At 36.8% G+C, this 13,534-nt stretch overlaps 1 protein-coding gene across 4 annotated transcripts in view; it reads left to right on the top strand.

Moving 5' to 3' along the window:
* LOC116463159 (TGF-beta-activated kinase 1 and MAP3K7-binding protein 2) overlaps positions 1-13,534 on the top strand; it is a 93,572-nt gene that overhangs the window by 39,831 nt on the left and 40,207 nt on the right. For 2 of the 4 annotated variants that reach the window (XM_058434483.1, XM_058434484.1), the window contains exon 2: positions 12,443-12,633. In XM_058434483.1, the coding sequence (XP_058290466.1) occupies positions 12,532-12,633 (102 nt within the window). In that variant the 5' untranslated portion in view covers positions 12,443-12,531. Of the gene's footprint in view, positions 1-8,745; positions 8,773-10,559; positions 10,729-12,442; positions 12,634-13,534 lie in introns of those variants that run through there. The other 2 variants (XM_032146129.2, XM_032146128.2) reach the window with 2 other exon arrangements.

The raw sequence follows: 13,534 nt of genomic DNA, 5'->3' as shown, positions 1-13,534 counted from the left end.
ACATCTGTCCATGTCAGTACATTTAGATGAACTTAATACTTTACAACATTTAACTTGTTTCTAAATTTGTCATGTTATAAATTATATTCTAATAAACATCTTTTCATATGTATCTTTTCTTTTTCTTTTTTTTTTTTTGAGACAGAGTCTCGCTCTGTCACCCAGGCTGGAGTGCAATGGTGCGATCTTGGCTCACTGCAACCTCCGTCTCCCGGGTTCAAGTGATTCTCCTGTCTCAGCCTCCCAAGTAGCTAGAATTACAGGTTTCCACCCCTACACCCGGCTGATTTTTTGTATTTTTAGTAGAGACGAGGTTTCACCATGTTGGCCAGATAGGTTTCGAACTCCTGACCTCAAGTGATCCACCTGCCTTGGCTTCCCCAAGTGCTAGGATTACAGGCGTGAGCCACCATGCCCGGCCTTTTCATATATGTCTTTACATGATTGTCTGTTTTCTCAAGTTCCTAGAAGTGAAATTGCTGGGTCATAGGGTCTGCAAATTAAATTAGATCTGCAGTTATGTTCTCTCAGAAATGTGTATATATAAGTTGAGTATCCCTTATTAGAAATGCTTGGGACCAAAAGTGTTTCAGATTTTGGATTTTTTCAGATTTGGGGATATTTGTATATATATAATATCTTCAGGATGGGACCCACGTCTAAACACGATACTGATTTATATTTCATATCCACCTTAATACCCATAGCCTGAAGGTAATTTTATACAGTATTTTACATTATTCTGCACATGAAGCAAGTTTGTCTTAAGTACTTATGTGAAATTTTCCACTCATGGCATCCTGTTGAACTCAAAAATTGTTTCCAGTTTTGGAGTGTTTCATATCTTCAGATTAGGGATGCTCAACTTGTATTATTCTGTCTTCTGGCATCTACTGTGACTATTAGAAGTTCATCAATCTAGTTATTCCTTTGTAGATTATGGTTCTTTTCTCTCTGATTGTTTTAAAGATAAAATCTTTGTCTTTGGTACTCTGCAGTTTCACTACAATATATCTAGGTGCAGATTTCTTTTTATTTTTCTCTTCAGAACTCTGTGTGTGTGTGTGTTTTCAGTATATTATAAAGAAACATATTGTCAGCATCTCAACCATTATTTCTTTGAATTTTGCCTTTCCCTTATTCTTTCACATCATTCTTCAAGTCCTCTATTAGATGCAGTACGTATTTTCATTCTGTTTCTCATTTTCTCTTCCGTATATTCCATTGCTTTATAAGCTCTGCTGCTTTCTCGTTGCTATTCTCTTATCCATCTTCCAATTCACCTTTCTCTGTGGTCTCAAGTACCTTCTGCTGTTTAACCTATTCATTGATTGTTACATTTTATGATGGTATATTTTCTAGAAGTCTTAATTGATTCTTTTTCAAATTTTGCCTTTTCATTTTATATCTTGTGATTTCCTTTTATCTCCACAGTCATTTTAAATATTTTTATTTTATAGCTTCTTTCAGGTTCTGTTCTCTTACATTCTTAGATATTAATCATCTAATTCGTGTTCCTGATCTTTACTCATGGTGGATTATTTCTTCGTGCTTTTGAATTTTATTTAACACAAGCTCATTTTCAACATGATGTTATTTGTTTTTCATTTTTTACCTCTAGAAATCCTTTGCTTCCTGGGTTAAAGAAATAAGATTCCATAGCAGTTTTGCTTTTGTTTCTGCCAGGAATCCTATGGTATCACCAGCCTCAGACCAATTTTTTTGTTAATTTCTATTTTAAGTTTCTTTTCTACACCTGTAGTGTAAATTTGGATTCCACACCTGTGCATGGTGCAGGCTCGTGTCTTTAATTTTGTAAGGGAGATGTTTCCTTCCCATTCGTGGCTCTAGTGAATTTCAGTTCTTGTGGCTTCTATGTGGCAATGGATAGAGGTTTAGCTGCTTTTTTCTAGTAAGGAAGGACCTTCCAGAATCTAGGCTTTATGCAACTATTTCATTTAAATAAAATGTCTTTCTGGTGTGGTCCTATAATGTGTCTTCTTTCCACATAGCATTAAACAGCTCCAGTATGTCTAGTTCTGATAACTATCTCTCTCTCCTTCCAAACTCTTCTCCCCCACATATCACCACAGTATTTTAACTTAAACACTTATTATAGTGGCTTTTAATTCTGTCTTTGTTTCTGGCACCAGGGAATTTTTTTCTTGCAAGCTCTGCTGTTACAAAAGAAAGTCAATCATTTTTTCATTATTTCTGGTTTTTCATAACAGAAGAGGTTCTGAACTAGCTCAGTACACTATCATTCTGGAACTGAAGCCAAGTTTTTTTCTCCCAAAAGTCAGACTTAGATTTTCCTAAATGTGCTTTTGGTATCTATTGAGATAATAGTATAAGTAGTCTCCATTAACTATTAATATAATGGAAGTACATTAATAAGTTTATTTTAAACTGAGATACCAGTAATAAATCCAGCTCTATAGTTTGTACACTGGGTTTCCTAATCTTTTATTCAAAATTTTTGTGCCAGTTTTTTTAAAGTAAATACTCTTGGTATATAGGTATTTTGTTTGCTTTATTTGCATGTTAGATTTTTACATCAGATAATGATAGCCTTTTTTTTCTGAATTTTTTTTTATGTTAGCTTGTGTTAGTTTGTTCTTGCATTGGTATAAAGAAATACCCAAGACTGGGTAATTCAGAAAGAATAAGGGTTTAATTGGCTCCTAGTTCTGCAGGCTGTACAAGAAGTATGTTGCCAAGCATCTGCTCGCCTTTTGGCAAGACTTCAGGAAGCTTACAATCATGGCCGAAGGCACAGGGGAAGCCAGTGTGTCACATGGCAAGAGCAGAAGCAAGGGAGGAGGAAGTTTTAAACAGCCAGATCTCATGACAACTCAATCGTAAGAACAGTGCCAAGGCAGGTGGCACTAAACCATTCATAAGAAATCCACCCTCATGGTCCAGTCGCCTCCCACCAGGTCCCATCTCCAACACTGGGGATCATAATTCAACATGAGATTTAGAGAAGACAGCATCCAAACTATATTATTCCGCCCCACCTCTCAAAATCTCATGTTCTTCTCACATTTCAAAATATTCCTTCCTAATAGTCCTCCAAAAGTTTCAGCTCATTTCAGCCTCATTCAAAAGTCCAAAGTATCATCTGAGATAAGCTAAGTCCCCTTTACCTATGAGTCTGTAAAATCAAAACAAGTTATTCACTTTCAAGATACAGTGGGGGTACAGGCATGGGGTAAACATTCCCATTCCAGAAGGGAGAAATTGGCCAAAAGAAAGGGGCTACAGGCTTCATACAGGTTTAAAACCCAATAGGGCAGTCATTAAAGCTCCAAAATAATCTCCTTTGACTCCATGTCCCGCATACAGGCCTTTGAGCAGCCCTGCCTGTGTCTGCAGGGTTCAGCCACCACAGGTGTTCTCATGGGTTGGAGTTGAGTGTCTGCAGCTTTTTCTAGCACAAGATGTAAGCTGCTGGTGGACCTAACATTCTAGCATCTGGAGGACGGGGGTCCCTTTCCCCAGCCCTACTAGGCAGTGCCCCCATGGAGACTCTGTGGGGCCTCCAACTCCACATTTTCCTTCCATACAGCCCTAGTAGAGGTTTTTTGTGAGGGCCCTGCCCTGCTGCAGGCTTCTACCTGGCCACCCAGACTTTCTCATACTTCCTCTGAAATCTAGGTGGAGGCTGCCAAGCCTCCTTCACTCTTGCACTGTGCACACCTGTAGGCTTAACACCATAGACGCTGCCAAGGTTTAAGGTGGCATACATTCTCCAAAGCAGCAGCAGCCCAAGTTGTTCTTGGGGCCCTTTGAGCCACAGCTGGAGCGGCCTGGATTCAGGGAGCAGTGTCCTGAGCTGTGCAGGGCTGGGCCTGGCCACCTGAACCATTATTTCCTCCTGGTTTCTGAGCCTGTGATGGGAGGGGCTGCTGCAAAAATCTCTGAAATACCTTCGAGGCCTTTTTCCCATTGTCTTGGCTGTTCGCACTTGGCTCCTTTTCAGTTGGGCCAATCTCTAGCAAGTGGTTAGTCCACAGCCTGCTTGAATTCCTGTCCCGAAAAAGCCTTTTCTTTCTCTGCCACATGGCCAGACTGCATGTTTTCCAAACTTTTATAGTTCTACTTCCCCTTTAAATATAACTTCCAACATTAAGTCATTTCTTTGCTCCAACATCTGAGTATAGGTTGTTAGAAACATCCAGGCCACATCAGAAATTTCTTCTGTCAGATGCCCTAAATCATCACTCTTAAGTTGAAACTTCCACAGATCCCTAGGGCATGAACACAATACAGCCAAGCTCTTTGCTAAGGCATGACAAGGTTGACTTTGCTCTGGTTCCTATAAGTTCTTCATTTCCATCTTAGTTTTTATCACCTTGGCCTTCCCTGTCCATATCACTATCAAGATTTTGATTATAACCATTTAACCAGTCTCTAAGAATTTTCAGATTTTCCCTCATTTTCCTGTCTTCCTCTGAGTCCTGCAAACTCTTCTAACCTCTGCCTGTTACCCAGTTCCCAAGTTGCTTCCACATTTTCAAGTATCGTTATAGTAGTGCCCCATTCCGAGTACCAGTTTTCTGTGTTAGACCATTCTTGCATTGCTGTAAAGACATACCCGAGATTAGGTAATTCAGAAAGAAAAGAGGTTTAATCAGCTCATGGTTCTGCAGGCTGTATAGGAAGCATGGTGCTGGGCATCTGCTTCGCTTCTGGCGGGACCTCAGGAAGCTTACAGCTATGGCAGAAGGCAACGGGGGAACCTGGATATCACATAGAGCGGGTGCAAGAGACAGGAGGTGCCACACACTTTTGAAGAGCCATGTCTCACAAGAACTCACTATCGTGAGGACAGTGCTAAGGGGATGGCACTAAACCACTTACGAGAAATCCGCCTCCATGATTCATTCACCATCAGGCCCCACCTCCAACACTGGGGATCACAGTTCAGAATGAGATTTAAAGGAGATAATACCCAAACTATATTATAACCTTTTAAAGTAAATTGAAAACTGAAATTTGTCTGGACTTTGGAGCAATTTAAATTACACAAAAATTACCTTTTTTTGGAAAGTTTTAGAAAACTATTCCATCTGGCTTGGTGTACTGGGGAAGGGGAGACTAGTCAAGAGCAGTTAACTTCAATCTTTGACAGACTTTGCCATATTTTTATAGTCATTGTTTTGAGGTTTTGTTTTGTTTTTAATATCAAGGCAGCTTGTTTTCTAGAAAATAATTCATCTAATCTAAATCTACAACTTAAGCACAATAGTAATGTTTCTCCCTTGTCCCCTCCCTCCCATTTCTCCCCATTTTCCCTAGTGTTAGAATTGCAAGAGCTTTGTTATTTTATCAGACTTGGTTGAATACCGGCTTTGGTCACATATGATTAATATTCTACAGTTTTTTTAATTAAAATTATACTTTTCTTCCCTAAATACCACTACAGGAAGGAACCTTGGAGATTTAGTCCATCCCTCGTTATTGACTAAGTATCTAGGCTAACAGTATTTATAGGGGGGAGATGTAATATAAACATTGAATATTGATTAAACAAAAATTGTAAAATAAGTAACTGGGCAGAGGAGTATAGCAGTGGAGAAGTATGGTATATATATATATGGGGTAGGCACTGAGTTCTAAAGCTAAATCTTTATTTTCTCATAAATGGCACTAAACCATTTATGAGAAATTTGCCCCCATGATTCATTCACCACCAGGCCCCACCTCCAACAATAGGTAGGAATGTGGAAAAACAGCTCAGTCTTGACCATGGTTACCTCTACAGAGTAGGACTCAAAGATGTAGAGCCATGAGGCAGGGAAAGTTTCCCTAATGAGCTTCATAGCACTTGCTGGCTTTTTAAACTGTTTACATGTTTTCTTTCTTAAACATTTTTTAAAGTTTCATTACAGGATAATGCCACAGTAAAATATTTTCTGAACAAAAAATTCGTTAAGATGTTTGAAAATCCATCTTTAAACATGCTCTTCAGTTTTTTTGAGGATAGAAAGAATGTTGACCATTGTGAAAAAATAATTACTATATAATATTTTATCCATAATATAACTAATGATATATTTAAATTATATGGTAGGATTATCTCATTCACACTCAGGTTTTAATTAATGCCAGTACCACAGATGCCTCTCACATTTTTCTCTGCAGTTCAGATCTGTCCTTTGAGCGCTAGACCCATATATCACAACTCCCTGTATGATATCTCTATTTGGATGTTTTAAAGGTACCCTAGATTCCACAGGTTCAGAAACAAACCTGTCATCCTTCTCTTTGTTTCTACTCTTTGACTTTTCCCATTGTTTCCTAATTCAGAGATGAGACCACTATCCAGTTGAGCAAATCAGAAATCAACTTTGACACCTCCTTCGCTTTTGCCCCAATTTCTAATCCATCACCAAATTTCTATACATTTTTACTTCCTAAATATCCCTTAAGGTCTTCCACTTCTCTCTACCTAGTCTCCATTGCTATTCACCGTACAGGCTATTACCATTTCCTGGCTGAACTACAGCAGTGGTTTTCTGACTGGTCTTCTCATATATTCTTTTACCCTTTTTCCTTACAATAGCCGTTTTTTATGCACACATGATTTCTTGATCATGTCACCTTTCCTACCTCTGAGCTTTAAATCCTTCAGTGGCTTCCCATTGTTCTTAAGATAAAATCCCCAAATTTTAATGGGCTATAAGGCACTTCATGATTTGGGCCCTACCTATTTTGCTTGATCTTTCCTCTCTACAGTTTTTTCTAATGTTCCATGCTCCCATGCTCTGCTTTGGAATGATGTGAAAGAGATAAAAACAGTGGCTGTGATAGCCACAAGAGAGATGGCAGACAGCAGACCCAGTGCAGAAGAAAGCAGACAGAAGATAAAATAATGAGCAAGTTAAAATAGTTATCTAAATTATAAATGTGTATTTTTTGAGGATAGAAAGAATGTTGACCATTGTGAACCTAGCAGTTTCTGTGATCTGCAGGGCAAAAACATTGACTCTAATACTTGTACTATCTCCAGCATGGTATCTCCTGCATACTAGGCACTCATTAAATGTATGGTTGGTAGATAAATAGATGATGATAGTCCCAGTTTTAAATACTCTTATCTAGTTGCCTCATAAATGCCCAAATTTTCATAAGACCTATATATCCAGTTACATTCTTTGTTTTTGTTTGTTTTTTTAATCTGGAGATGTGGTCTCGTGTTAAACAGTTAGCTTTTGTATACTCTTATAGTCCTAGAAACATCCACTATGGTAAACTGCACTGAATATGAAGCATAACTTGCAGTCTGAGTGAGCCATTAACCAGTGCCTAGTACTCTTCACTGTAATAGTTACTAAGAAATCAAAAATTGTTTACATAATCTTTAAGAAAGGAAAGAATATGGCACATTTTATAAACCTTTCCAATATGTTTACTTATGTTTTGTGGTACTGTATATACTCTGCTACTATTTAGAAGGAATTAACCCTCCTAGATCATTTTAGCTGGTGGAAGTTTAGATGCCAGAACTTTATACCTATTGCTTCAAACATTTCATAAAGTATGATTTCTTTATTATTTTTCTCAGGAGAGGGTTTATTTTGCATCTTACCATAGGAAATGTGTCTCTGTTTATTATGAGAAATAATTTTACAGAGTAAATTTACAAGATATTTCTTGGTTTTTGTTTTGAAATTAAGTAAATACCAGTTGTTTCAGTAATATGTTTGGGTTGTGCTTACAAATGACTTACTGCTCTACAAAGGCTACATTTTCAAATAGTTATATTGCTTTCACTCTTAAAGTTTACTTTTGCTGGATATAGTATGTGGGTTGATTGACAGTTTGGTTTTTTCATCTTTCAGCACTTATGTCATTTCACTATCCTCTGATGCCTCCATTGTTTCTGATGAGAAGTCATCATTTAAATTATTGTCATTCTTATTGTTCATCCTCCTTTAAATAATAAAAATGTGTCTCCATCAGACTATTTGCCTCGCCCTCAAATTGTGTATAAATTATTTTTTTTCAAATCTAGATCATTTGAAATATGTTTTGGAAGCCTTATAGAAGGAAACTATAAAGAAACCTTATAATAAAATATTCACTTTGGCTGTTTTCAAGATTTTCTTTTTGGTTTTCAGCAGTTTGACTAACTCGTGCCTATGTATCGTCTGTTTCTTTCTATTCAGGATTTGCTGATATTTTAAATCTGTAAATTTATATATTTTACTAACAAAATTTTTAGCCATAATTTCTTCAGATATTTTTTCTACCTCATTCTTTCTCCCCTTTCCTTCTGAATCTCCAGTTACAAGTATGTTATGATACCTTGCCACAGGTCCCTAAGGTTCTATTTCTCTCCTCCCCCTTGCCCACAGTCACTTTTCTATTCATCCTTCAGATTGGATAATTTCTATTGCTGTGTCTTCAAGTTCACTGACTCTGTCATTTCCTATCCACAGTTAAGTCTGCCCAGTGAATTTTTTTCAGATATTTTATTTTTTAGTTCTTAAATTTTTATTTGCTTTATATATGTATAATTTCCATTTCTTTGCTGAGAGTTCCAAGCATATTTGCACTTAAATCCTTCAGCATAGTTAAAATAGCTGCTTTAAAATACTTATGTGCTAATTCTAGCAGCTGGCTCATCTTGGGCTTGGTCTCCATTGGTTGCCTTTTCTCTTGAGTATGGGTCAGTTTTTTTCTGTTTATGTGTAACAATTTTGGATTTTATTTAGGACATTATGAATGCCATGTGGAGACTCTGGATTCTATATTGCTCCAGTGAGTATTGATGTTTGGTTCGTTATCTGTTTCAAGCCAGATAACTTGACTACACTTAAAGTATAAGCTCTGAAATCTCAGTTCAGTTATTTTAACCTTAGCCTTGCTGCTTGAATGGAATCTGTCGCACATATGTATAGTTCCGAGATCAAAGATAAATACAGAGTTTATACACAGAATTTAGGGCTTCCTCTCTGTGGTTCTCTCCTTCCTGTGATTTACTCACTAAGCTTTCAGCTGTTGTGATCATGCCATCATCTGTCCTTTGGTTCCTCAAGCAAGTAAGACTGCAGGTTTTTTATCTGAGTTTTAGCTACCCAAACTAACTGGGACCTGCTCTCTGAGTAAAAGCCATTAAAAAATGGGAAGTTACCCTTGCTGTTTCCTTCTTCCAAGTGCTGACCCCTTTTTCTTCCTTCCCCCAATTTGTTTCTGCCTTCAGGTAGTTTTTTATGCATTTCTACTGTTTATAGTTGTTATTCATGAAAGATTTGGTCTGGTAGGCGTTACTCAGCCATTACAGGAAGTAGAACCCATAAAATAAAATTGTACAATTGAAGAATGTTATCATTTGTGTAGGTGATAGTCTTTATTAGAAAAGCAGGCAAGTATGGTGAGAGATTTCAGTATCTGTTTTAAGAATGAAATATGTTGAAATTTGTTTTCATGGTTCATCCTCCTTTAAATAATAAAAATGTGTCTCAATCAGACTATTTGCCTCTCCCTCAAATTGTGTATAAATTATTTTTTTTCAAATCTAGATCATTTGAAATATGTTTTGGAAGCCTTGTAGAAGGAAACTATAAAGAAACCTTATAATAAAATATTCACTTTATTCAACAAATGTGTTGCATCTTCTGTGAGCCAGGAATGATCTAGATCCTGGAGATAGAACCGTGAACTTCAGAGTCCTTGATCCCGTGGGGCTAATGTTTTGGGGATGGAGAGATAATAAAATGTATCTCAGGTGTTGATACATGTTATGAAGTAAAAGCAGTATGAGGGTGCAATGGTGGGAGATGGGGAAGAGTTATGGCATTATTTAGATAGAGGGATTGGTCAGGGAAACTGTCTCTGAAGAAGTGACATTTGATCAACATTCTTAATGATGTAAGAGAAGGGAACCATGCAGGTGGATCTAAGGGAAAACTATTCCAGTAGTAAAGGAGCAGCAAATTGGATAGTCCTAAGGGAAGAACAAGAGTGGCTTCTTTGAGAAATCACCAGACTGCCATTTTGAATTGAGGGAACAAGGAGAGGGTAGAAGATGAAGTTAGAGGGGTGGTAGATAGTCAGAGGCTTTGTTACGTTGCATTTTGAACAGGGAAAGTGAGGACTCTGATTTACTTTTCACAAAGATCACGCTGCTCAGTAAAGAAAATACTGGGGACGGGAAGAAGTGGTATGTTGGCAAAAAGAATGAAGGTGGGGAGACCTATTGAGGCCTTTGCAGTAGTAGTCTAGATGAATTATGATGGTGGCTTGGACAAGAGCAGTAACAAGTGGGAAAAATTGGTTAGATTCAGAATGCTTTTTATATATAAGCCAAGAAGTCTTGATGGTAGATTAGATGTGGGATGAGAGAAAGAACAACTGGATGAATGGTGGTACCATTTACTGACATGGAAAAGACTGGGAAAGGATTGATTTGGATGGGGGAGGAATTAAGAGTTTGATTTTGGACATACTGAGCTTGAAATAAGTTGATACACAAAAGGAGATGTCAGCCAGTTGGATATGTTAGTCTCAAGGAAGAGATTGGAGTTGGAGATAATAATTTGCCAAGCACCACTATATAGATATTATTTAAAGCAATACATTTGAATGAAATTACCTTGAAGACGAATGTAGATATAGTTGAAAGGAAACCATAGATCTGAACTCTACCAGCCACCAACATTCAGATGTCCAGAAAAGGAAAAGGATCCAGCAAAGTAAACTGAGAAGAATCTGCCAGTAAGTAGAAGGAAAGCCAGAGGAGTATAAACCTCAGAAGCCACATGAAGAAATTGTTTAAAGAATGAGGGAGTAGTGGTTGAATGGGTCCTGAGCTACAGAGAGATCTAGTAAGTTGAGGACTGAGAACTCACCACTGGGTTTCTTAAACTGAAAGTGTATAGTGGCTTTGATAAGTGTAGTTTCAGTGGAGAAAAACTATGAAAACCTGACTGGGGTAGGTTAAAAGAGATTAGAAAGGAGGGAGGCAGTGAAGACACTTACATATAAACAACCCTTTCCAGGAGTTTTAGCCCAAAATTGGGGGAAGGGGGAGAAATGAGCTGATAGGAGTCAAGGAAGACTTCCTTAAAATGAGCAGTTCTATAGCATGATTATCGCCACTTAAGTTATTTAAAATGTCCTTTACTAATTTCTAGTACTTTCTCTCCTGCAACCCATTTATAGAAACACTACTTTTGAATGCGAAAATTTGTGTGTGTGTGTATTTACATAGAAATACTTTTGGAAAATCTACAATGCAAATAACTTGATGTGGCAGTAATTTTATCCATGAGATGTAGCTAAGCTAAAGCCACATAAACAAAATAATTAAGTACAATTTAATCAAGTGATGATAAAAAACTAAAAGGCTTATTACTATATAAGTGAGCACTTATTTTATTGAGCACTGAGGAGTTCTATAAATCTCAAAACTATTTTAAATATCTACTGTTATGCTGAAGACTGTTTATAAAACGCTAGATACACAATAATAAAAGAGACCAAATTTCTGCATTCATGGAATATATAGACCTGTATTTTTAGGCTTATGTTAACGAGGTTAAAAAGAGAAATACCGCAGATAAGAAATTAGTTTTAAAGAGATTGTCTTCTTATGAAATTTGTCCTAATGAAAGGTATTTTCAAATAGCATGATTTTAAATGTCTTAATATTTTATTTAGGCTGATGTACTTATCTCCTATTTATATCCCCAAAAGATTTTTCAACATTAAACATGGTTTACATTAGAAACAATAGGAATAAAAATAAGGTGGGTAGTTTTCAACTTCGACCACACATTAGAATCACCTTGGGATCTTATAAAACTCCATATGCCCAGGCTGCTCACTCCTCAGCCAATTAAATCAAACCCCTTGGGAAATACTAGTATTTTAAAAATACTGATTTAATAGAAGCAGAGGGAATAAAATGCTACTCAGCTCCTGAGAATGAATTGATTGTGCATTTAAGGATTAAGTATATTTGAAAGATAAAGCAAAATATTGAATGCATTGGGTTTTGAATCATTAAGTTTTAGACAAAACAGAGTCATTTGTAGTACCAAATTTTTTCACTATCCAAACTTTAAGAATTTAGATTACTCACCTTGGGGTAATCATTAAGAAAAAAAATCAGTGATACTATTTCTTCTCCCTTTTTAAAAGAATCCGGGAAGACAACTTTGACAGTAATTTCTTACTTGAATGCTTTTTGGCTCAGCCATTATAGAGCATATAAATACATAGGAGTTAGACAATATAAAAGTTTACCATCAGAGTTTATACTAAAAAGATAGTATAACTATATGGAAAGCATTTTAGGTCTAAATATTTTTATAGTTTATAATGTTAAGTGCTAAAGCACATATTCTTTTGTACTGAAATTTTAAATCCACAACAATATTCCTTCTATAATCAGTTCTCATTAAAATTTTTTTTCTTTCTTTCACAGAAAATGCTTGGACAGAAGAGATGAGTACTATTTCCACTAAGGCCTAGAATTGCCTACTGTACAAATAGTCCTGATCAGGCAATATACGAATGGCCCAAGGAAGCCACCAAATTGATTTTCAGGTTTTACATGACCTGCGACAAAAATTCCCTGAAGTACCTGAAGTTGTTGTATCCAGGTGCATGTTACAGGTCAGTGTTCGATGATTTCTGAATTTGTTAATACAAACCTGGTATTTTTTTAAACATTGGAAGAAAAACTCTTTTAGGTTATCTTCTTGTTGGTGTTAGCGTATTATGATGAAAAGAGATAAGCTTTGGTGTCTGATAGTCATGTGGCCTTTAGCAAGATGGAGCTTTCTGTACCCATCTGTAGTATGGATAATACTTGACTTGTAGAGTAGATGTGTGAGTTAAATGAGATCTGAATATAAAGCATTGATAATATCTGTACTTACTAGATATGAGCTTTCTTAACTTTTCTCCCACCTGTTCTGCCAGGAGAGCTAATTTCAGATCTTAGTATGGAAGTGAGAAAAATGATTAAGGAGTCAGGAAACTTGGGTTATAATCCTAAATGGGCACCCCAATCATATCTCATAAAGAATATACCCTCTGTGCTTTAGGTTTTTTTAAGTTGTAAAATAAGAGTTTGACTAGACAATGCCTAAGGTCCCAATCCCAAAGGGGGGGAAAAAGTCTGTTCTTATATTTTTAAATTTAATTTGTAAGTTTTCCAATTAGTATCACTAATCCTCTAATTTGTACATTGTTCTTAGTATACACAATTTTAGAAATTCACAATTCCAAATATTGAGTGATAGTTGTGCCTTCCTATTTTATTAAACTGGAAATCTTTGTATCAGAAATGTATTTGGGGCCATGTGCTGTGGCTCACTCCTATAATCCCAGCACTTTGGGAGGTTGAGGCGGGTAGATTGCTTAAGGCCAGGAGTTCAAGAGCAGCCTGGCCAACATGGCAAAACCCTGTCTCTACTGAAAATACCCAAATTAGCCAGGTGTGGCGGCCCACACCTGTGGTCCCAGCTACTCCGGAGACTGAAGCACAAGAATTGCTTGAACCCAGGAGGCA

The sequence above is a fragment of the Hylobates moloch genome, unplaced genomic scaffold, assembly GCF_009828535.3.
Source record: "Hylobates moloch isolate HMO894 unplaced genomic scaffold, HMol_V3 SCAFFOLD_28, whole genome shotgun sequence".
NCBI lineage: Eukaryota > Metazoa > Chordata > Mammalia > Primates > Hylobatidae > Hylobates > Hylobates moloch.
This window is presented reverse-complemented; position numbering and strand designations above follow the sequence as displayed.